Consider the following 22,526-nt stretch of genomic DNA (forward strand, 5'->3'; position numbering starts at 1 on the left):
CATAACCAGCGGCACTTCCGGCAAGCGCCACTAACCAATCAGGGTTGACCAGTGTAGTCTTCTTGAATGAATACTGAATGAATGAATGGATACTGATCTGGTGAGAAGGATGGGTGAGGGTTTCTGGCACATTGGCACACCATTTTATAAATAGGACTATAAATACTGGAAAATACAGACATATTCGACAGCAGATGGGCACACAATGCTGGAGTAACAACAGGGAAAGGCAGCATCTCTGGAGAAGGAATGGGTGACGTTTCGGGTCAAGACCCTTCTTCAGACTCTTGAATGGACCTCTCATATGCTAAGGATGAATTCCTGATCTTCCAATCTACATTGCTCTTGAACCTTTAAAAAAAATCTGCACTTTCTCTGTAGTTGTAACCAATTTCCCTCCGGGGATAAATAAAGTTCTGTCGTATCGTAACACTATATTCAGAAGAAGTGTCTCGACCCGAAACGTCACCCATTCCTTCTCCAGAGATACTGCCTGTTCCGCTGAGTTACAACTGCATTTTATGTCTATGGTGTAACCCAGAGTCTACTGTTCCTTCCTAGACATGTTCTGCAGATCAGGTAGTATCTTGGGAGAATGAAAGGTTCCAGGTTTATTATTTTCCAGGTTTAAAAAGCTGGAATAACTCAGCGGGACAGGCAGCATCTCTGGAAGGAATGGATGACGTTTTGGGTCGTGACCCTTCCTCAGACTTCTCCAGGTTTATAATTGTCACAAACACAAAGACACTGTGAAAAACTTTGTTTTGCGTGTTATGCATTCAAGTCATACCATGTGTGAGCAGAAGAGGGAAGTTTTCATGAAATAATTCCAGAGTTATGGTCCATGGTAACTGGAGGGTACAAGGAGAAACTATGTTATATTTCAAAAAAGACATGCTGTGTTGGAAAATATGTTGTAGGTGGAACTTAATTGGCCTCAGTAGGTAGATTTTGTCCATTGGTTCTCAGAGGTATCCACTGAGTACATTAATTGTGAAGGAAGTATTGATTAATTTTTAAGACCAGGGTGAGCTGACAGTGTTCACGGCCGACTGTTAAGCCCTAGCCAGGATTTTATCACACCTTTGTATAGCAGTGCTCTGCTCAAGACCGTAAGAAATTGCAGTGGGTTGTGAACACCATTGCAAAGCAGCCAATATAATCACTGCTCACATCCTGTTATTCTCTCCCTTCTCCCATCGACTTGAAGTCAGGTACCACCAGGTTCAAAAACACTATGTCATCAGACTCTTGAATGGACCTCCCAGATACCAAGGATGGATTCCTGATCTCCCAAACCACCTTGTTCTGCCCTTGAATCTTTTTTTTTTTTAAATCTGCACTTTCTCTGTAGTTGTAACTCTATATTCAGGTCTTTGTTTTTTTTTGTACTTCCTGATTTTTTCTGATGTGGAATGATTTGCTTGAATAACACGCAAAATAGTTTTTCCAAGTATCTCAGTACACATGACAATAATAAACCAATAAATCCTTGCACCTCTTTTATGCAGAGCCTTGAGATTTAGGATGATTTGCTTCTGTATTTGTGAGTTCTGAGATGACCAACTCCTTCAACAGAACCCCTTCCCCTATTGGTCCATCTCCTTCCCCATCTCATGCTCTCATCCCACTTCCTACATATATTCCCTTCCTCAAACTCCCCTCTTCTCCCCCACCATCGTGTTACTACTTACTTGCTCCACTTATTCAATTCCATCCTACCTTCCTTCTTCCCACTTCCTCCATTCCCTCTGCCCCATTCCCTCATCTCCCACAAATTCAACCATCCTTTATCCACACTTCCTCCTTCTCACTCCACCTCCACTGTCAACTCTCACTCCATTGGTCTTCTCCTCTGCCCACACCGTGCCCCAATTTCTCCCTCCATTCACCTCTAGCCGCCTTCTAGACTTCGTCATCTCCATCTTCCATGCCTTCTTCTCAGTCGACCTAGACTGCACTTGTAAAACTACTCAGCTCCTCTATCCTCCCTCTACCCCAAATCTCACTCCACCCCAGCTGTGCCCCCTCCTCTTCCCCCTCCACTATCTACATTTCCTCTACCATCACCTCAGCCCCATCACTCCTACCCTCCCTCCAACCCTACCACCCCAGTCCCTACCCTCCATCTGACATTATCCCTACGACCTCACCCTCCCTATCATCTCACTCCAAACTTACCCTTCATTTGACCTCACCGCTTAACCATATCCTCCCTCTAATCTCACTCCTTCACCCTACCCTCTTACCTCACCCTTAACACTATTCTCCCTCTAATCTCACTCCCTACTCTCCCTCTAACCTCACTCACTATCCACACTTTCCCTTTAACCTCATCCCTTATCTTCCTTCTAACCTCATTCCCTAATCCTACCTCCCTATAAGATCACTCCATACCCCTACCCTCCCCGACATCACCCCTTAACTCATATCTTCTGTCTAACCTCACTCCCTAACCCTATCCTCCCTCCCCTCCCCTCCCATCTCACCCCCTAGTCTCCCTCTACTCTGCATATATAGAGGGTACCCTACCTGCATCACTACCCTGCATATCTCCCTCTTCCCTCCATACCCCCTCTCTCCCCTCCACACCTCCCCTCCATACCTCTCCCCTCCTACCTCCCCCCTCCCCTCCCTGCCCTATCTCCCCTCTCCCCCATCCCATACCTCTCCCCCCTCCCCTCCCCTCTCCCCTCACCCTCTCCCCCCTCCCCTCCCTCCCCTCCCCCCTCCACCCCTCCCCCTCCCCCCTCCATACCCCTCTCCCCTCCACCTCCATACCCCTACACCTCTCCATACCCCTCTCCCCTCCACACCCCCCCCCCCCTCCATTCCCTCCACCTCCCCCTCCATACCCCTCCCCCCTCCATACCCCTATCCCCTCCACCCTCCATACCCCTCCACCTCTCCATCCATACCCTCTCCCCTCCACACCTCCACACCTCCATACCCCTCTCCCCTCCACCTCTCCATACCCCTCTCCCCCTCCCTCCCCCTCCCCCCTCCATACCCCTCCTCCCTCACGCGGGCGCGGGCGCCCCGGTTGCGCGCCAGGCCAGAGCGGTTATGGCGGTTGGGGGCAGCGGGCGACCAACAAACACTCTCTAATTTAGATGAGTGAAGTAATCGCTGACGGTTTCTCAATCCCCGTGGCGGTTACTCTTCTAAACGGGCCAGCGTGTGCGGTTAATGCAGAGTTCTGACAAGTAACGGGAGGCGCAGGGTGTCCGATCAATAGTTTACCGTTCGAAAACTATTTTGTGACACGAGTATGGCCTTAATAACGCTTCTAATTTTAGCTCAGATGCTGCATTTAAGCATTCCCTCCCTGAACAGCGCGTGTAGGTAGGGAAAAGTCCTATTTCTTCCCCCTATGTAATGTTTACGAGATTTAGTTATATAGTGTATTTCACTTGGTTTATAACCAGCCTGGATTTACAATGAACCCCTTACATACTTGCTTCAAATGAAAACACAGTTTCATTTTATTTTTTTGTCACATGTACCGCGGTACAGTGAAAAGCCTTTTTGTTGCGTGCTAACCAGTCAGTGGAAAGACTATACATGATTCCAATTAAGCCATCCACAGTGTACAGATAAAGGATATAAGGGTGCAAGATAAAGTCCAAAAAAGTCAGATTAAAGATTGATCGATTTCAGATCGAAAGCTGATTTACACTGGGGTATCTGGATCGGTGCCCTTCTGGCCACTGATTTCATATCGATATCTGACTTTATTTAATTATAGATTAAGACCAAAACCTTTGAGCTTATTTATTTTGTTTTCAATAAGGTTGCTCTATGTACCACTGGACATCAGTGCCAATTAGGTCTTTCTCTCACTCATCATTCCTTTTAAGATACTGTTGGTATCCCCGCTGCTTCCTGCCATTCTATCCCTCTGCTCTGATCTTTTGGGAAATTGGGCGTGTTATATCAATGTTATATGAGACAAGTAACTATCCTTTAGGATGGAGGACGTACTATGCGATATAACCGTTGATAGCCCTACATACACCTGTTCATTCACTCCCCCACCCCGAACATGGATGCTAATTGTGCTTTGTTCCAATTCCCATTCCCAGGGGATGAAGGGGGTGGATATATAACGAGTGTTTGAAGAATGGTCTTGACCCGAAACGTCACCCATTCCTTCTCTCCTGCTGAAGTTACTCCAGCATTCTGCATCTATCTACAATGTCAGGTCTACCTGACAGAAATGTGAAATGCACTTTGGATGACAATAGATTAGTATACCATCTGTTTGACTCACTGAAAGTTCCTTTGGTATTAGTGGGCATGGTGTTGTTACAACTCAGGAAATCAACTCAACCTCCACTTCTGCATCACACCCAACACTTATTTGCCACTCTCCTTCGATCTTGAATCCTTCAAGTTCTTTCCCATTGTTTACGCACCCAACCCTTTTTCTCTCTCCTTTCTCTCTCTATCTCCCCCTCTCTCCTTACCCAGTCATCCTTTTCACTGCTTCCACACTCAAACCCTAATGGTCCAGTTGCTAACCCCTCATCTTCATTGTGTTTCCCTTCTCAATCTCCTGCTGTCCTTTTCCATTTCCCCACATTTATTCAATGATTCAAAATTAACCCATTTTAAAATGAGCTGACAATTATTTCAATTCAATTATCCACTAAAGCAAGACACATGGTTACCAATTAACAGCAAATTTTCAACTGCTGGAATATTCACAAAATATATATAATTTTGTTTTGTGTATCATTGACAGAAATGCCAAATAGGAAGTGCTATTTCACTGGTTGTATAGGACATCAAATTAATTAATTAATTAAATCTCCAAAGGTGATAAACTATCTTGCTTTGGATTGTCAAATCCATAGTTGTTCAATTGTTATTGATTTATGTGCTTTCTTAATAGTGACTTGAATCTCATTTATTCTCTAAACATTGAAAAACGGCCATTCCCAGATGATTATGTAAGTAAATTTACTAAGATTTGTTACTAAGCAAGTTTTAAGATGCAGTGAAAGAGGAAGGGGAAGAGAGAACAAGATTGAGTGCCTGTGGTAGGGCAGCGGGTAGGGAGATCTAAATGGCTTAATTAACGATAACACCTCATGAAAGGTACCAAGAATAAGGGAATGAAAGGTCAATTGGGGGGAGGAATGGCACAATAATAGAATAGATGAAGATGCTTTGGTGCTGATATCACTTTGGGATTCCTATAAAGGCACCACAAATACTTGCAGCAACAGTCCTATCATTTAGTTATGCAGCCATACAATGACATACAGAATGTATATACCATCACAATTTATAGGCCACAGACATTGAAAGGAAGAAGAGAATAGTCTTATTCTAAACATCACTATTTATTTAAAATATTTGCTATGAATGGATTAGTAATCCAAGACCGGAACTAATGATCCCAAAACATGACTTTGAATCATATGATGAGGACTTGGGATATTTAATAAACCTGTAACAACACCAAAATAATATTGAATTTGCAACTACAGACTGTTGTATAAACATATTTGGTTTGCTTGCGACCTTGAAGGAAGGAAGTCCTCCCTCATTTAATCTGACCCATCATATTGTGGCTGACTCTTAACTGTAATCCAACTGATTACCGCTGACAGTCCCTCCTCAGCTAATGAATCAACACTCGTCAATGTGTAGGAAGGAACTGCAGATGCTGGTTTAAACCGAAGATACACACAAAAAGCCGGAGTAACTCAGCGGGTCAGACAGCATCTCTGGAGACTAGGAAGAGGTGATGTTTCTTCAGACTGAAGAAGGGTCTTGTCACAAAACATCACCTATTCCGTTTCTCCAGAGATGCTGCCTGACCCGCTGAGTTACTCCAGCTTTTTGTGTCCATACTCTTCAATGTTGAGCATCACCAGAAATGAGTATGGAGAACAAGAAGGACTAAACTTACCTCCAAAGGATATATTTTACTTGCATTACCAAGAGTGTCTCGATAGCACCAGCTCTTAACAAAGCTGGCTTAATCCTGAAGGACACAACTTACATCTGTGTCTGTTGCAGGAAGTGAGGAAACCAACAAAGTGGATTCATGAGAATAATCTGTCAACTGTGAAGACGTCTGCTGTGAATTTCTTGCAATTTCTGTTTTAATTTTAGATTTCCAATACCTATAGCTTTTAGATACCTGTGCACGCAATTCCTTGGTTGTGGAGTGTTTTTTTAAATAACATCAGCAGCACGAGAATTATATTCCACCACAATATGATCGATGATGCTGCTACAAGCAAGATTTTTCGTTGCACCTGTAAGAGTCAAGAGAGTTTTATTGTCATGTGTCCCAGATAGTACAATGAAATTCTTACTTGCTGCAGCGCAACAGAATATGTAAACATAACTATGTGTCAATAGACCATAGACCATATAAACACAATAAATAAACAGATATAGTGCAATAATAATAATAGACTGTTACTGTTCTGAGCCTATTTTATGTTGTGTCTAATAGCCTGATGGCTGTGGGGAAGAAGCTGTTCCTGAACCTGGATGTTACAGATTTCAGGCTCCTGTACCTTCTTCCCGATGGCAACGGTGAAATGAGTGTGTAACCAGGATGGTGTGGGTCTTGGATGATGTTGGCAACCCTATTGAGGCAGTGACTGCGATAGATCCCTTCAATGGTGGGGAGGTCAAGAGCCGGTGATGGACTTGGCAGTGGTCACAACTTTCTGCTGTCTTTTCCGCTCTTGTCCGTTCAAGTTGCTGAACCAAACCACGAGGCAACCAGTCAGTATGCTCTTTACTGTGCACCTGTAGACGTTTGAGAGAATCCTCCTTGACATACCGACTCCTCTCACTTCTATACTCTGACTCATCACCATCTGTGATTCGTCCCACAATAGTGGTGTCATCGGCGAACTTGATGATGGAGTTCGCACTATGTCCGGCTACGCAGTCATGAGTATAGAGTGAGTACAGCATCGCTGAGCACGCAGCCTTGAGGGCTCCCATGCTGATTATTATAGAGGCTGACATATTTCCACCAATACGAACAGACTGTGGTCTGTGATTGAGGAAGTCGAGAATCCAATTACAGAGGGATGAGCAGATACCAAGATCCATGATCTTGGTAACCTGTTTGGAGGGGATGATGGTATTAAATGCCGATCTGTAGTCTATGAACAACAGCCTGACGTATGAGTGTTTGTTGTCCAAGTGGTCCATAGCTGAATTGAGAGCCAGTGAGATTACATCCATCGTTGACCTGTTGTAACGGTATGCGAACTGCAGTGGGTCGAGGTTCTTGTTGAGGTAGGAGTTGATATGCGCCATGATCAATCTCTCAAATCTCTCATTACCACAGACGTTAGTGCCACTGGTCGATAGTCATTGAGGCACGTCACCTTGCTCTTCTTGGGCACCAGTATTATTGATGCCCTTTTAAAGCAGGTGGGAACCTCAGACCTCAGAAGTGAGAGGTTAAAAAAGTCCACAAAAACTCCAGCCAGTTGGTCTGCACAGGTTTTGAGAACACGACCGGGTATACCATCAGGTCCAGGCGCTTTCCGAGGGTTCACCCCTCTGAAGGATCTTCTGAGTCGGCCTCTGTGACTGTGACTGAAATACCATCATGGCGAATGGGGGCTTGGGAAGGCACATCAGTGTTCTCCCTATCAAAGCATGCGTAGAACGCGTTGAACTCGTCAGGGAGTGTTGTTTTGCTGTCGTTAGAGCTGCCTCTTGATTTCGCCTTGTACGAGGTGATGGCATTCAACTGCCACAGTTGCCGAACATGCGTCTCATCCTCCAGCTTAGAGCAGATGATGGCCTTACCAAGGTCATATCTGGACTTCTTATAGATCTCTGCATCGCCAGACGGCACCTAACTGTACTAGTGCATATGACAATAAACTCAACTTGATTTTACTGCTGATTGTGCAATGTTTAAGATAATGAAGCTCCATCAATGCATAAAGCCTATAATCTGTGGATCTGTGCATTGATACTTGGACAAAAGACAGACGCGACATGATAAATGGCAAGAAACAATTGTGCCTCATAAGTACCAGGTAATGAATATCTCCGTTACCGTTGCCAGCTCTCCCACCATTAATGACCAGCATCTCATTTGGAGCAACCAGATAATACCTATCAAGGTTGGGCATTCAGATTCAATAAATTTCAATCCTTTTGAAAATGTAAATAATTTTTTTACATTTAAGTAAATAAAACACCATCCTTTCACGTTTAGTGCATAAATGCTGACCCACATCCTATGTTCTAAATATATATTTTTATAATATCCTTTAAAGCTATTGTTAAGGTGACTTTAAACTATTCATCTAGAATGGACTTAAATTTTATTGGAGACGAGATGTTCGCATCTTACTTTGTTAACAATTTCTATGTGGTTAATGTTATGAAATATCATTGCAACTCTGCTTTTGAGCTATGTTTAAGAGGTCTGTAGGCTTTCTCGGTTTTAAAGAATGCATCCTGATGACGCAGAGTAGTAAATGCTGGATTAATTTCGGTCACTGTTCGCTGCTTTGCTTCCGAGCATTAAATTGAAGACTCATTTCTAATTTTGCATTCAAATATATATTTTCCTTACACTTACCTAGTACACTGCTTGCATATTTAGCTGGATCTGCAGCCTAACATTCTTTGTCTCTGTGCTATAGACTGAGCATGTATGGATTACTAAGCCATAAAGATATACCTAAAATTAAACATTTTTATGATCTAAAATATCCAAATTACATTTATGACATATTATTACTGATGATGTTTTGGTAGTTTGCCTAATATCGGTGTTGTTATACATTGAGTGTATTTTACTTATGAACAGGATTTGTTACGAGTTCCACATAAATTTCAACAGTTAGTTGCTCATCCTTGTGACCGAAATGTTGCATTATATATAAGGTAAGAACAAATTTTGAAGTATCAAAGTCAGAATTTGATTTTATGTTACGGCATTCAGTTAAAGCAAATATTCATTTTCATAAACTTATTAGTTTGCTATCTTAACAAGACGAGATAAATTGAATCGTTTACATAGATATTCTTAAATGAGTTCATCTTTCTTACTCCCTTTTTATAAATGCTTGCCCTCTTATTTCTAACTCTCTTTACCTTCAGGACATTGGATTCATTTTTTAACACTCCTGTCTCTCTCACCCCTTTTAACAACAATTGTTTTGTTTCTGATCTTATTGTATTCCTCTTGAGGCAGTCAGCATCTGTATTTATATCCTAGAGTCTATAGACCAAAACATAAGCTTTGGGTAGTACTAGATATGGTTTGCCTAATATTGGATCTTTTTCACACCTGTAAAATTCACTTGATATTCAGGGTCATTCCCAGGAAGTGCTCAGTGCTCTATGACAATTTCCTGCTCCTAATATCCGTGCATCTCTAAAGGCTCACCTCACAATTCCCTAAGCTCTTCATACCTTGCCAAAGTATTCATAATATGGCAGCGCTTCAATTAATGTTGCTGCCTCTTAGCTCCACTGTCCTCAGTCCTATTCTGGCTTCTTGTGCTCCGGGTATGGCATTTGCTTGTTCCCTTTGCGACTGTGTGGGTTTTCTTTGCATGCCCCGGTTTTCTCCCAATTCTCAAAGATATGCTGCTAAATTAACCAGCTACTATAAATTATTCCTTAGTGTAGGCCAGCAGCAAAATAATTAAAGTGGATTTGATGGTCATATGTGACAGTAAATAAATTGCCGGGACATGGGACACGAAGGAGATGGAGTATTGGGCAATTGGGATTACACCACTGGTAACAGGCATACCAGTGGGCTGATGACATCCTTCAGAGTCTTATAAATATGTTTATGTCAAGGGCTTACTTTGGGTCAATGTCATATTTCCTGAGAGCTCGTACAACTCCATTTGGACAACTCCCAAGTTCTATCCCTCAGGAGTAAAGCTGTCCTTGAATTCTATCTCTCAGTGGTAGAGGTGTTCCTGCCAGATGTCTTCATGGACAGCTCTAACCCTGAAGGAGTGCATTTGGGAGATAGTGACCACCGGATATTTTTATACCTGCCGTTCTCTTGGCACCTCCGTGAGTGTCTCTACAATGACAAATAGCCCACGATATGTAATGGGTTATTCATGATAAAGGCTCCTAACAATGATGGAATTGAACTCTTTATCCATAATATAGTAATCTTATTATGCTCTTTTAACACAAGGAATCACTGCTAATTGCACATTGGATGTGCTCATGCAACTTTTAAGTCTGCATAAAAATAAAGCCTCAAAGTTGGGGTATTGTTGAATGGATACTGCATCTAATTATGTTACCTTGTTCATATCCTTCAACATTTCATCGAACCACATATGGGGTATCATCATACGAGAAGAATTTTGTGAGAAGAATATACTAGGCATTGGATGTTAATTGACTGCACTAAAGCACAAATTTTGGAACAGTCCTATTTCACATTTATTGCTGAAGGTTAATGATATACTCATTATTTGGAAAGCATTCTTATGTAGCTACATGTGATCCACTATGATCTAGTGGCATTTGAACAAATATGCTTGCCATTAACATCGTTCTGCAGTTGTACAGGGCCCTAGTGAGACCACACCTGGAGTATTGTGTGCAGTTTTGGTCTCCAAATTTGACGAAGGACAGAATTGCTATTGAGGGAATACAGCGTAGGTTCACAAAGTTAATTCCCGGGATGGCGGGACTATCATATGCTGAGAGAATGGAGCGGTTGGGCTTGTATACTCTGGAATTTAGAAGGATGAGAGGGCATCTTATTGAAACATATAAGATTATTAAGGGTTTGGACACGCTAGAGGCAGGAAACATGTTCCCGATGTTGGGTGAGTCCAGAACCAGGAGCCACAGTTTAAGAATAAGGGGTGAGCCATTTAGAAAGGAGATGAGGAAACACGTTTTCACACAGAGAGTTGTGAGTCTGTGAGATTCTCTGCCTCAGAGGGCGGTGGAGGCCGGTTCTCTGGAAACTTTCAAGAGAGAGCTAGATGGTGCTCTTGAAGATAGCGGAGTCATGGGATATGGGGAGAAGGCAGGAACAGGATACTGATTGTGGATGATCAGCCATGATCACATTGAAAGGCGGTGCTGGCTTGAAGGGCTGAATGGCCTACTCCTGCACCTATTGTCTATTGTCTATTGTTAGTACCTGGTGGGTCACCATATTGGAGCAATGTCAACAGCCATGAGGCTAGAATAATTTTGCTGTACACAATGTAAGAACTTATGGGTCTGATAAGAAAAGGAGCAGAAATATTACTTATTGTGAATATTCTTGATTTCTTCCTAATATAAATAATACAAACCATCAATGGAAACATTACATTTTTAACTTGTAGCAATTATAACCATCCTATGTATAGAAGTTTCAGCCTAAATGGGGGAGATGAAAGATTGACTAAATATTGTTTTTTTTTAATCCAAAATGTATATATTTGATCTGTAAGGAAAATTATCGTGTGCAATTGCCATTGTCATGTTTGAAGGGGTACTAATATTGAAGAGCATTGCTATAACCTTTGCAAATCTCTACTGCATTGCTCTGTTGCTCAATAATTCATATTCTCTGTTGATATGATCCAAGTCGCTTCCTACTAAGTCTTTCCCTGATAATAATAATAATAATAATAATAATAATAATAATAATAATAATAATAAATTTTATTTATGGGCGCCTTTCAAGTCTCAAGGACACCTTACAAAAATTTAGCAGGTAGAGGAAAAAACATGTAAGGGGAATGAAATAAATAGTAGAGACATGACTAGTACACAAAGTAAATACAGAATTCAATACAAAACACAGTATGAGGCAATTAATCCACAGATGAAAAAGGGACGGCACGTGGGGCTAAGGATAGGCAGAGGTGAAGAGATGGGTCTTGAGGCGGGACTGGAAGATGGTGAGGGACACGGAATTGCGGATCAGTTGGGGGAGGGAGTTCCAGAGCCTGGGAGCTGCCCTGTAGAAGGCTCTGTCCCCAAAACTGCTGAGGTTGGACTTGTGGATGGAGAGGAGACCAGCTGATGTGGATCTGAGGGACCGTGAGGGTTGGTAGAGGGAGAGGAGGTCAGTGAGATATTGGGGGGGGGGGCAGATGGTGGAGGGCTTTGTAGGTGAGGATCAGGATTTTGTAGGTGATCCGGGGGGAGATGGGAAGCCAGTGAAGTTGTTTGAGGACTGGAGTGATGTGATGCCAGGATTTGGTATGGGTGATGAGTCGGGCAGCTGCATTCTGGACCAGTTGGAGTCGGTTGATGTAGGTGGAGCTGATGCCAAGGAGAAGTGAGTTGCAATAGTCCAGTCGTGAGGAGATGAAGGCATGGATGAGTCTTTCAGCAGCGGGCGGTGTGAGAGAGGGTCTGAGTTTGGCGATGATGGCCTTGGCATGTCTTTTGGCCTCACAGACACACAGCACATACCTCCTGACATGTTTCATAGGAATTAGAATAACTATATCTGTCTCACTAAATTGTGCGACAATCTCCCTCTTCTTCATGATAGACATAATGTGCATTGTTGCTGTCTGACTTCCGTGCACTTTAAGCTTAGCTTACTTTAGAGATACAGCATGGAAACAGGTCGCCTAGTCCACGCCAACCATCGATCAGCCACACTAATTCTATATTATCTCACTTCTCAAATGCTCCCTAAACATTGGGAGAAACTTACAGCGCCAAAATAACCTGCAATCCACATGTCTTTGGGACGGGGAAAAATCAGAGCACCCAGAGAAAACCTACAAAGTCACAAGGATCCAACCCTCTCGGGCTGTGAGGCAACTGCTCTACCATCTATGTCACTGTGCCATCCTTATGGACTGATGACTTTGAAAGTTGCACGAGAACATGTTAATTTAAGCTGCTCTGTTTGAGATCCACATAGGTGAATTTTTTGTGATGCTTCTTGCGTCTTCCACATTAATCCCTCTAAACCTTTCCCATCCATGTACCTGTCGAAATGTCTATTAAACTTGTTGTTCAACCTGCTTCAACTATTTCCTTTGGCAGCTTGTTCCAAATACCCGCCAAATGTAGCCACCACTTTATAACTACAAGTTTTTGTCTGTGTACCCATCCTACAAGTAGAAACAAAGAACTGCTGATGCTGGTTTATAACAAAGATAGACACAACGTGCTGGGGTAACTCATCAGGCCAGGCAACATCTCTGGAGAAAAAGGATAGGCGACGTTTTAGGTTAGGACCCTTCTTCAGATTTCTGAAGAAGGGTCCCAACCCGAAACGTCACCCATCCATTTTTTTTCTAGAGATGTTGCCTGACCCACTGAGTTACTCCAGCACTTTGTATCTATCACCCATCCTCCATCTTCCATTAAGTTTTCATAACTGCAGACGTAAAGGGTTGGAAGAGCTTTTGGCTCTTGTGGCTCATGGTGACAGTGATGGTGCTGGGGTGGGAGCTTATTATCATAATCAACTGTTACCAACCAGAAAATCAATTTTAGTAATTTTTCCCATGTGAATGAGGAATTTCCATCTGTGTAAGTGAACTCCAGACTTTCGACAAATCAATGCATTTTTACATTTAAGATTGAATGTTTATATTAAAAAATCATCTTCAGTGCATTTCCTGAGTGTGCAAATACAGATGTATGACTGAAAAAAATACATAACATTTTTTTTGTTTAATGTCTAGGGTACTGGTGTTCTTCACCAGAGATGGTTTCCAAAGTTCTCTCTATCCACTTGAATTTCCCAAAGCATGGTTGGTATGTTAGAAGCTGATTAATGGAAAAGTATTGTATGATCAAAAAAGTAAATATTATTCATGATGTACTTCTGAATTAATACACTAAAGAACATTTATTTATCTAAGGAATGCTACTCTTTTGTAATAACACGAATAACAAGAATACAAATACTTGTTAAACCTTATTTTTAGTAAAACACGACAGCATGAAAACAGGCCCTACCTCATTCATGCCAACAAAGATACCCCATCCAAGCTAATCCCATTTGCCCACATGTGGCACATATCCCTCTAAACCTTTCCTATCCACATATTTGTCAACATGTCTTTCAAATTCAAGTTCCGGAAGTGATGGCGCTGTTAACAGCTGTGGCTCGCCTGCAGTCCGTCTGTCTTTACTTTTTTGTTGTTTTTTTTTGTCTTGTTTTGGCTAAGTTTTAGTTTGTTGGGTTGTGTTATGGGGGGGGTGAATCATCTTTTTTTGTCTCTCCCTTCGGGGGAATGCGACTTTTTCTTGTCGTATCCCCCTTCTCTGCCTCCGTCTGCGCTGAGGCCTAATGGCGGAGCTGGCAGTCTCCAACCTGCGACCGACCTCGAGGCTCCGGAGGCAGAGCCAGCCAGGACTCACCAACGCGAGGCTGGCTGTCTTCGGGGCCGAGGCAGCGGTGGCTCGACTTGCTGATGCGGCGTTCCAGCTTTCGGCAGCGACCCGGAGCTGAGACTGCAGGACTTGGAGCTGATGCAGTGGCCCGGGACTAGGGCAGCGGGACTCGGAGCTGGGGCAGCGGGACTCTGAGCTGTTGCAGCAGGACTCGGAGCTGATGTAGCGGCCCGGAGCTGAGGCTGCGGGACTCGGAGCTGGGGCAGCGGGACTCAGAGCTGAGGCTATGGGACTCGGAGCTCTTGCAGCAGGACTCGGAGCTGATGCAGCGGGACTCGGAGCTGATGCAGCGTGACTCGGAGCTGATGCAGCGGGACTCGATGCTGAGGTTGTGGCGGGCTGACTTGGAGCGGAGACGGCGTTCCGGCTTTCGGCAGTGGCGACATCACCACGGAGGTCCGCTGGACTGGAGAGCGGCATCTTCGGCCTGGATCAGCCTGACTCAGCGCAGAGGGAGAACAAGGAGGGAAGAGAAGGAGACTAAGACTTTTACCTTCATTACAGTGAGGAGGTGCTTGGTGAACTCACTGTGGTGGATGTTCATTTATGTTTATTGTATGTTTTGTTATTTATTGTTACTGTGTATGACTGCAGGCAACGTAATTTCGTTCAGACCGAAAGATCTGAATGACAATAAAGGAATCAAATCAAATTCAAATTCAAATGTTGTTATTGTATCTGCCTCAGCTACTTCCTTTGGCAACTCATTCCATTTACCCACCATCCTCGTTATGAAAAGGTTGCCCTCATGTTCTTTAGTTCTTGATTCCCCAACCCTGGGAAAAAATACTCCATGCTGACACCCTATTCCCCTCATGATTTTATACTCTACTAGATTAAGTGGGACCCGTTGGGTCCCAGCATCAAAAAGTAAATATTATTCATGATGTACTTCTGAATTAATACACTAAAGAACATTTATTTATCTAAGGAATGCTACTCTTTTGTAATAACACGAATAACAAGAATACAAATACTTGTTAAACCTTATTTTTAGTAAAACACGACAGCATGAAAACAGGCCCTACCTCATTCATGCCAACAAAGATACCCCATCCAAGCTAATCCCATTTGCCCACATGTGGCACATATCCCTCTAAACCTTTCCTATCCACATATTTGTCAACATGTCTTTCAAATTCAAGTTCCGGAAGTGATGGCGCTGTTAACAGCTGTGGCTCGCCTGCAGTCCGTCTGTCTTTACTTTTTTGTTGGGTTTTTTTGTCTTGTTTTGGCTAAGTTTTAGTTTGTTGGGTTGTGTTATGGGGGGGGTGAATCATCTTTTTTTGTCTCTCCCTTCGGGGGAATGCGACTTTTTCTTGTCGTATCCCCCTTCTCTGCCTCCGTCTGCGCTGAGGCCTAATGGCGGAGCTGGCAGTCTCCAACCTGCGACCGACCTCGAGGTTACCAACGCAATATTCCACATCTCCACCAATTCCAATATTGATCGCCAGTCGGAGTGTGGGGGGGGGGGGGGGGCTGTCTGTTGCGCTAGTATGGGTGTTGCGGGCCGAAGGTACTGGTTTCCAGAGGGCTAGTATAGATATTGTGGGCCGAATGGATTCTTGGGCTGGCATCCAACTGTTGCAACAATTTTAAAAGCCAAGCCAAGGCAAACAATTGGGCTGCAGCCACCTGACAACCAAAATTCATTTTGTGAACACAAACTTTTTTAAAAAGGCGAGGCAAACAATTGGGCTGCAGCCACTTTAGAGCCGCATCGAGGGGACTCACCGTGGAATAGACGTGCATTCATTGTTATTCGCAGCTCAGAGATCCATGACCCTCTCGCTTCCTGGGTCTGGCAGAGACTGAGTGATGCACTACACTTCCGGGTTTTATAGTCCTCCCCTGCCGCCAGCAGGGGGAAGCAATGAGAATGGGGAATTTTGTAAAAACATTAATATCTCTCTGATTTTTCATCGATGGGAAAAATCCTCTGGTCCCGGAAGGCGGAGGGGGGCTCTGAGCAAGGTGGCCAAAAATGACGGCCGTTGGTGGTGGTGTTCTCTCGGAAATCGCAGCACAGTGGGCCAAAAGCGGTCAAGATCAGACATTTAGTAATATAGATAAGATTATCCGTCAGCCTCGCCTCCTGTGCTCCAAGGAATAAAGACCTAGCATGTCCAACCTTTCTCTGCAGCTCAAGCCCTCAGGTCCTGGCAACATCCTTGTAAGTCTCCTCTGCTTCTTTTCCAGTGTAAAGGCATCATTCCTCTAGCAGGTTGACAAAAAGTTAACACAAAGCGCTGCAAAACTGATGTTTAGTTTAGAGATATAGCGTGGAAACAGGCCCTTTGGCCCACTGAGTCTGTGCCGACCAATGATCATCCGTACATTAATTCTATCCTACACACTAGGGACAATTAACAGAAGCCAAATAACTTTGAAATGTGGTAGGAAAGTGGAAAAACCCCACACGGCCACAGGGAGAACACACAAAACCCCATTCAGATAGCACCTGTAATCAGCTTCGAACCCGGGTCTCTGGTATTGTAAGGCAGCAACTCAGCTGCTGCGCCACTGTGTCGCCCCAATTTCAATACTCAATACCTTGCCTAATGAAGATCAATATGCCAAAAGCTTTCTTCACCATCCTATCTATCTTGCATGCAATTTTCAGCAAAATATGTACTTGTGCTCCTATATTCTTCTGTGCTACAACACTCTCCAGGGCCCTACCTGCCCTGGTTTAACTTCACAAAATGTAACACCTTACACAACTAAATTAAACTCACTTAACCATTCCTCAGCCCATTTACCAGCTGATCAAAATCCCTTTGTTATTCCTGATAACGATCTTCGCTATCTAAGGTACCACTTATTATATTCTCATCTAAATTATTGATATAGACAACAAACAGCAATGGGCCCAGCACCAATCTCTAAACCACACCACTAGTCACAGTCCTCCTGTCCAAAATACAACTGTCCATAACTACCCTCTGCTTCCAACCGTGAAAACAATTCTGTATCCAGTTAGTGAACTCTCCCTCGATCCCATGCAATCTAACTTCCCAGAGCAGCCTACTGTGCAAAACTTTTAAAAAGCCCTTTTTGCAAACCATATAGACTATGGCTATGGCCCTATCCTTGTCAACCTTCTTAGTTACTTCATCAAAAACATAATCAAATTTGTGACACTCGAGCATCTACCTAGAAAACCATGATGACAATAAATGTGAACAAATATCCCTAATCCAAATATATGAATATTTTATTACTCAGAATTCTCTCCGGTAGCTTTATTACCACAGATGTTAAGTTTAATGGTCTATAATTCCCACGTTTTACTTTGAGCCCTTCTTAATTAGGTGCACAATATTAGACATTCACCAGTCCCTCGCCCGTGTCTAACGATGATTCGCATATGTCAGCCAGGACTCCTGCATTTGCTTCTCTAGCTTCCCTCTGTGTCCTTGGATACATCTTTATCAAGGCCCGGAGACTTATCTACATTCATATGTCTTAGGAAGTCCAGTACCTCCACAACTTTAATACTGACATCTCCATTAACAGTCCTAACGTCCCTGGCCTTCATGTCTTTCTCTATGTCTTTACAGTTGTACAGGGTCTTGGTGAGACCACACCTGGAGTATTACGTACAGTTTTTGTCTCCAAATCTGAGGAAGGACATTATTGCCATAGAGGGAGTGTTCACCAGACTGATTCCTGGGATGTCAGGACTGTCTTATGAAGAAAGACTGGATAGACTTGGTTTATACTCTCTAGAATTTAGGAGATTGAGAGGGGATCTTATAGAAACTTACAAAATTCTTAAGGGGTTGGACAGGCTAGATGCAGGAAGATTGTTCCCGATGTTAGGGAAGTCCAGGACAAGGGGTCACAGCTTAAGGATAAGGGGGAAATCCTTTAAAACCGAGATGAGAAGAACTTTTTTCACACAGAGAGTGGTGAATCTCTGGAACTGTCTGCCACAGAGGGTAGTTGAGGCTAGTTCATTGGCTATATTTAAGAGGGAGTTAGATGTGGCCCTTGTGGCTAAGGGGATTAGGGGGTATGGAGAGAAGGCAGGTACGGGATACTGAGTTGGATAATCAGCCATGATCATATTGAATGGCGGTGCAGGCTCGAAGGGCCGAATGGCCTCCTCCTGCACCTAATTTCTATGTTTCTCCGTGATAAAAACAAAGAAGAAATATTAATCGGGGACATTGCCCATTTCCTGCAGCTCCACACTTTGATGACCACGAACGGGTCAGGCAGCATCTCAGCAGGTCAGGCATTATCTCTGGAGAAAGGTCCCAAACCCCATACGCCACCTATCCATCTTTTTTAGAGATGCTGCTTGACCTGCTGGGTTACTTCAGAATTTCATGTCTTTATATGAAGAATAAACTTTAATTTATCAACTCTAATTTGCCGCTCTTCAAGTTGCAGACATTTTTGCTGATGTTATTGTGAAGGATCACAGTTGTTCTCCACACATTCCTTCATGTCTTATCCAACAATATAGTCAGCCACCTCCTTAACATACTATTGTCCTAGTGCTGAAGGCCCTCCTATAGTTCCTTTGAGAAGGTAGTGGCAAGCTCTTTAAATTACAGTTGGAGAGTTGTGGAGTTAGCACAGACAATCATGCAAACCACCCTCCCTTCACCTGGATTGATCTACACTTCAGGCTGCCTCGGCAAGGCCTCCAGCATAATTAAGGACGAGTCTCACCACAGTCACTCCCTCTTCCCCCCTCTTCAATCAGGAAGAGGTACAGAAGTGTGGAAATGCATGCCTCCAGATTCAGGTACAGTTTCTTCCCAGATGTTATCGGGCAACTGAACCATCCTATCACCAACTATATAGAGGCCCTGACATATTATCTGCCTCACTGGAGACCCTCAGACTTTCTTCAATTGGCCTTTACTGGACTTTATCTTGCACTAAGCTTTATTCCCTTTATCCTGCATCTGTACACTGTGGACGGCTTGATTGCCATCATGTGTAGTCTTTTTACTGACTGGATAGAATCCTTTTCATTGTACCTTGGTACATGTGAGAGTAATATTAAACTAATCTAATCAAATGCATAATGTTAACTTCAATTCTGATTCTTCTTCTTCTTTCGTGTGGCATGCACAGCTTAAAGTTGTAGGACAACTTGTTCTATTTGATCTTCTGTTTGTGCACGTCTAGTTGATTGCAATAGTCGAAACAGGGCGGACCACGTGAAGGTTGCAATCTTCCACCCCAATTCTGATTGATATTAGTGATTATACAGCATGTTATAGCATTCAGAAGTCAGTCACCAAACCTTTGTTTAAATTGAACCTTAAAAGACTATTTTCATAACTCTTGGAACAGTTTTGTCAGATATTGCCACACACAGTGATTCAGAAGACAAACTAATATGTCATATGTATTGGAAGTCCTTTCGTTATTGCTCTATCAAAATTTCTACATTTAAAAAATCAAAAGAAAAAAAGCACATCATGTATGCTTGTACATATTTTTCAAATTTTCTAATCTAGCAATGTTATGGAACCAATTTTTATCCCAAAAGGTGACATTCTTAACTTTAAACCCCAGTTGGTTAATGTCCATTGTGGTGGCACATCTTTGACTTTTTGTTAGTTCCAAGAATGTGTAGCAAAACTCATTGTTTAATAGTTATTTTTCTATTACACAGCAGCCAGACACTCGATTAACAGCTGCAATATTTGTGGAAGACCATTTAGCAATGCTTATCGGAGGAAATGTCTATCTCTTCCATCCACACAATAAATCATGGATTCCTTCAAGAGGTAGACAGTGTTAAGTGTGTTACTTTGACAAAGTATTAATATTTTATACCCTGTGGGCGAGCTTGATCATGACTGGTAACAATTGGTAGAATCGTTTATGTTTTGTTCTACAATATATTAATGGTCAGTGACACAGAAATGAATAGAACTGAAATTCGATAGGGAAAACTTGTTTGTTTTGCTTCCTCCAATATCTAATTTCACCTATACTTTAGAATCCTTGTTTTAAAATTATTTTATCGCATATTTGTAAAAAATCTGCTCATTATCTTTACAAGAGACCTGTGACTAGTGGTTTGCCACAGGGTTCGGTGCTGGGCCCGTTACTGTTTGTCATCTGCATCAATGATGTGGATGAGAACATACAGGGTAAGATTAGCAAGTTTGCTGATGATACAAAAGTTAGTTGTTTTGCAGATAGTGAAGATGGTTATGAACGATTGCAGCAGGATCTGGATCGATTGGCCAGGTGGGCAGAGGAATGGTTGATGGAATTTAATACAGAAAAGTGTGAGGTGCTGCATTTTGGGACGTCAAACAGGGGCAGGACCTACACAGTAAATGGTAGGCCTCTGGGTAGTGTAGAGCAGAGGGATCTAGGAGTACAAGTGCATGGTTCCTTGAAGGTCAAGTTGCAGGTAGATAAGGTGGTCAAAAAGGCTTTTGGCACTTTGGCCTTCATCAGTCAGAGTATTGAGTATAGAAGTTGGGAGGTCATGTTGCAGTTGTATAAGACATAAGTTGTGAGACCGCATTTAGAATATTGTATTCAGTTCTGGGCACCATGTTATAGGAAAGATATTGTCAAAGGGTTCAGAAAAGATTTACGAGGATGTTGCCAGGACTAGAGGGTGTGAGCTATCGGGAGAAGTTGAGTAGGCTGGGACTCTATTCCATGGAGCGTAGGAGGATGAGGGGAGATCTTATAGAGATATACAAAATCATGAGAGGAATAGGTCGGGTAGATGCACAGAGTCTTTTACCCAGAGTAGGGGAATCGAGGACCAGAGGACATAGGTTCAAGGTGAAGGGGAAAAGATTTAATAGGAATCCAAGGGGTAACTTTTTCACGCAGAGGATGGTGGGTGTATGTAACAAGCTGCCAGAGAAGGTAGTTGAGGCTGGGACTATTCGATTGTTTAAGAAACAGTTGGACAGGTACATGGATACGACAGGTTTGGATGGTTATGGACCAAGCACGGGCAGGTGGGGCTAGTGTAGCTGGGACATTGTTGGCCGGTGCGGGCAAGTTGGGCCGAAGGGCCTCTCTCCACACTGTATCACTTTATGACTGGAAACTTTAAGTAATTTATACTTCATCTCTTTAAGGTATAAACACGAGCATAAATGGGATTACAAGCAATCAGTGCTGTATCAATAAAGACCCCTTTTGTAAGGTACATGTTGGACTATTTGATTGGTTTATTTGATGCTTTGCTAAACATAGTAATTTGGACATATATTACATACAACATGTAAAACATCCTCAGGTCACTGAAATTTATAAAAGACAATGGGAAATGTTAAGCAGATAAGGAAATGTCGATATGATGACCCAAGTCATTGTCAAAGAGATTCAAGACCAAGTCATGGTTCAATCGAGATTCAAGTAGAGAGACACAGATGCTTAGGGAGGGAATTCCAAGGCTGAGGGACCAGATAACTGTATAAAGGACAACACAATTCTGTAGTTGGTAGAGCCACTGCCTCACAGCACCAAAGGCCCAGGTTCCCAGAAAAACGAAATGCTGACCAAAAAATGTGCGATGACAATTTAACTACTATACAGTTGTCCTTCTATCACAGTTCCATAAGAAAATCATACTTTTCTGCTCCTATCCATGCATGCTCATTCCCAAAGGGAGACTCCTTCCACACCTACATGAATCTTCTTACTGTACTATTTAATCACATTTTTGACTGTTTCATGTCATCATATAACTTTCGTTTAGTTTAAATATACAACGTGGAAACACGCCCTTCGGCCCACCGAGTCTGTGCCGACCATGATCACCTGTGCACTCGACACTAAGGACAATTTACAGAAGCCAATTAACCTACAAAGCTGCACATCTTTGGAATGTGGGAGGAAACTGGAGCACCCAGAGAAAACCCACACGGTCACAGGGAGAACGTACAAACTCCAGACAGACAGCACCCACAGTCAGGATCGAACCTGGGTTTCTGGCGTTGTAGGGCAGCAACTCTACCGCTGCGCCACTTTGTCGCAGAGAGAAAACATCTCAAAGCAAAACAAGAATGGCACTCATTTACATTGTGCTTTGGATGAATAGCCACTGGAAGAAAGTGAATTTATACATAGTATGGCCTCAAAAATAGATTAATAAATGAATCATCCTACTTACAATTAGAAGCTTAAGTATAACATCTCAGCAA

The 22,526-nt window shown here is 42.9% G+C and overlaps 1 protein-coding gene across 2 annotated transcripts in view; it reads left to right on the forward strand.

Moving 5' to 3' along the window:
* The first annotated feature begins 53 nt into the window (after positions 1–53).
* LOC129711027 (cation channel sperm-associated auxiliary subunit delta-like) overlaps positions 54–22,526 on the forward strand; it is a 30,296-nt gene continuing 7,823 nt past the window's right edge. The window contains exons 1-6 of one of the 2 annotated variants that reach the window (XM_055658379.1): positions 54–100; positions 4,898–4,955; positions 8,822–8,898; positions 13,656–13,728; positions 20,015–20,129; positions 21,459–21,526. In XM_055658379.1, coding sequence (XP_055514354.1) covers positions 78–100; positions 4,898–4,955; positions 8,822–8,898; positions 13,656–13,728; positions 20,015–20,129; positions 21,459–21,526 — 414 coding nt within the window. In that variant the 5' untranslated portion in view covers positions 54–77. Of the gene's footprint in view, positions 101–3,026; positions 3,346–4,897; positions 4,956–8,821; positions 8,899–13,655; positions 13,729–20,014; positions 20,130–21,458; positions 21,527–22,526 lie in introns of those variants that run through there. The other variant, XM_055658378.1, reaches the window with a different exon arrangement.

The sequence above is a fragment of the Leucoraja erinacea genome, chromosome 29 (assembly GCF_028641065.1).
Source record: "Leucoraja erinacea ecotype New England chromosome 29, Leri_hhj_1, whole genome shotgun sequence".
NCBI lineage: Eukaryota > Metazoa > Chordata > Chondrichthyes > Rajiformes > Rajidae > Leucoraja > Leucoraja erinaceus.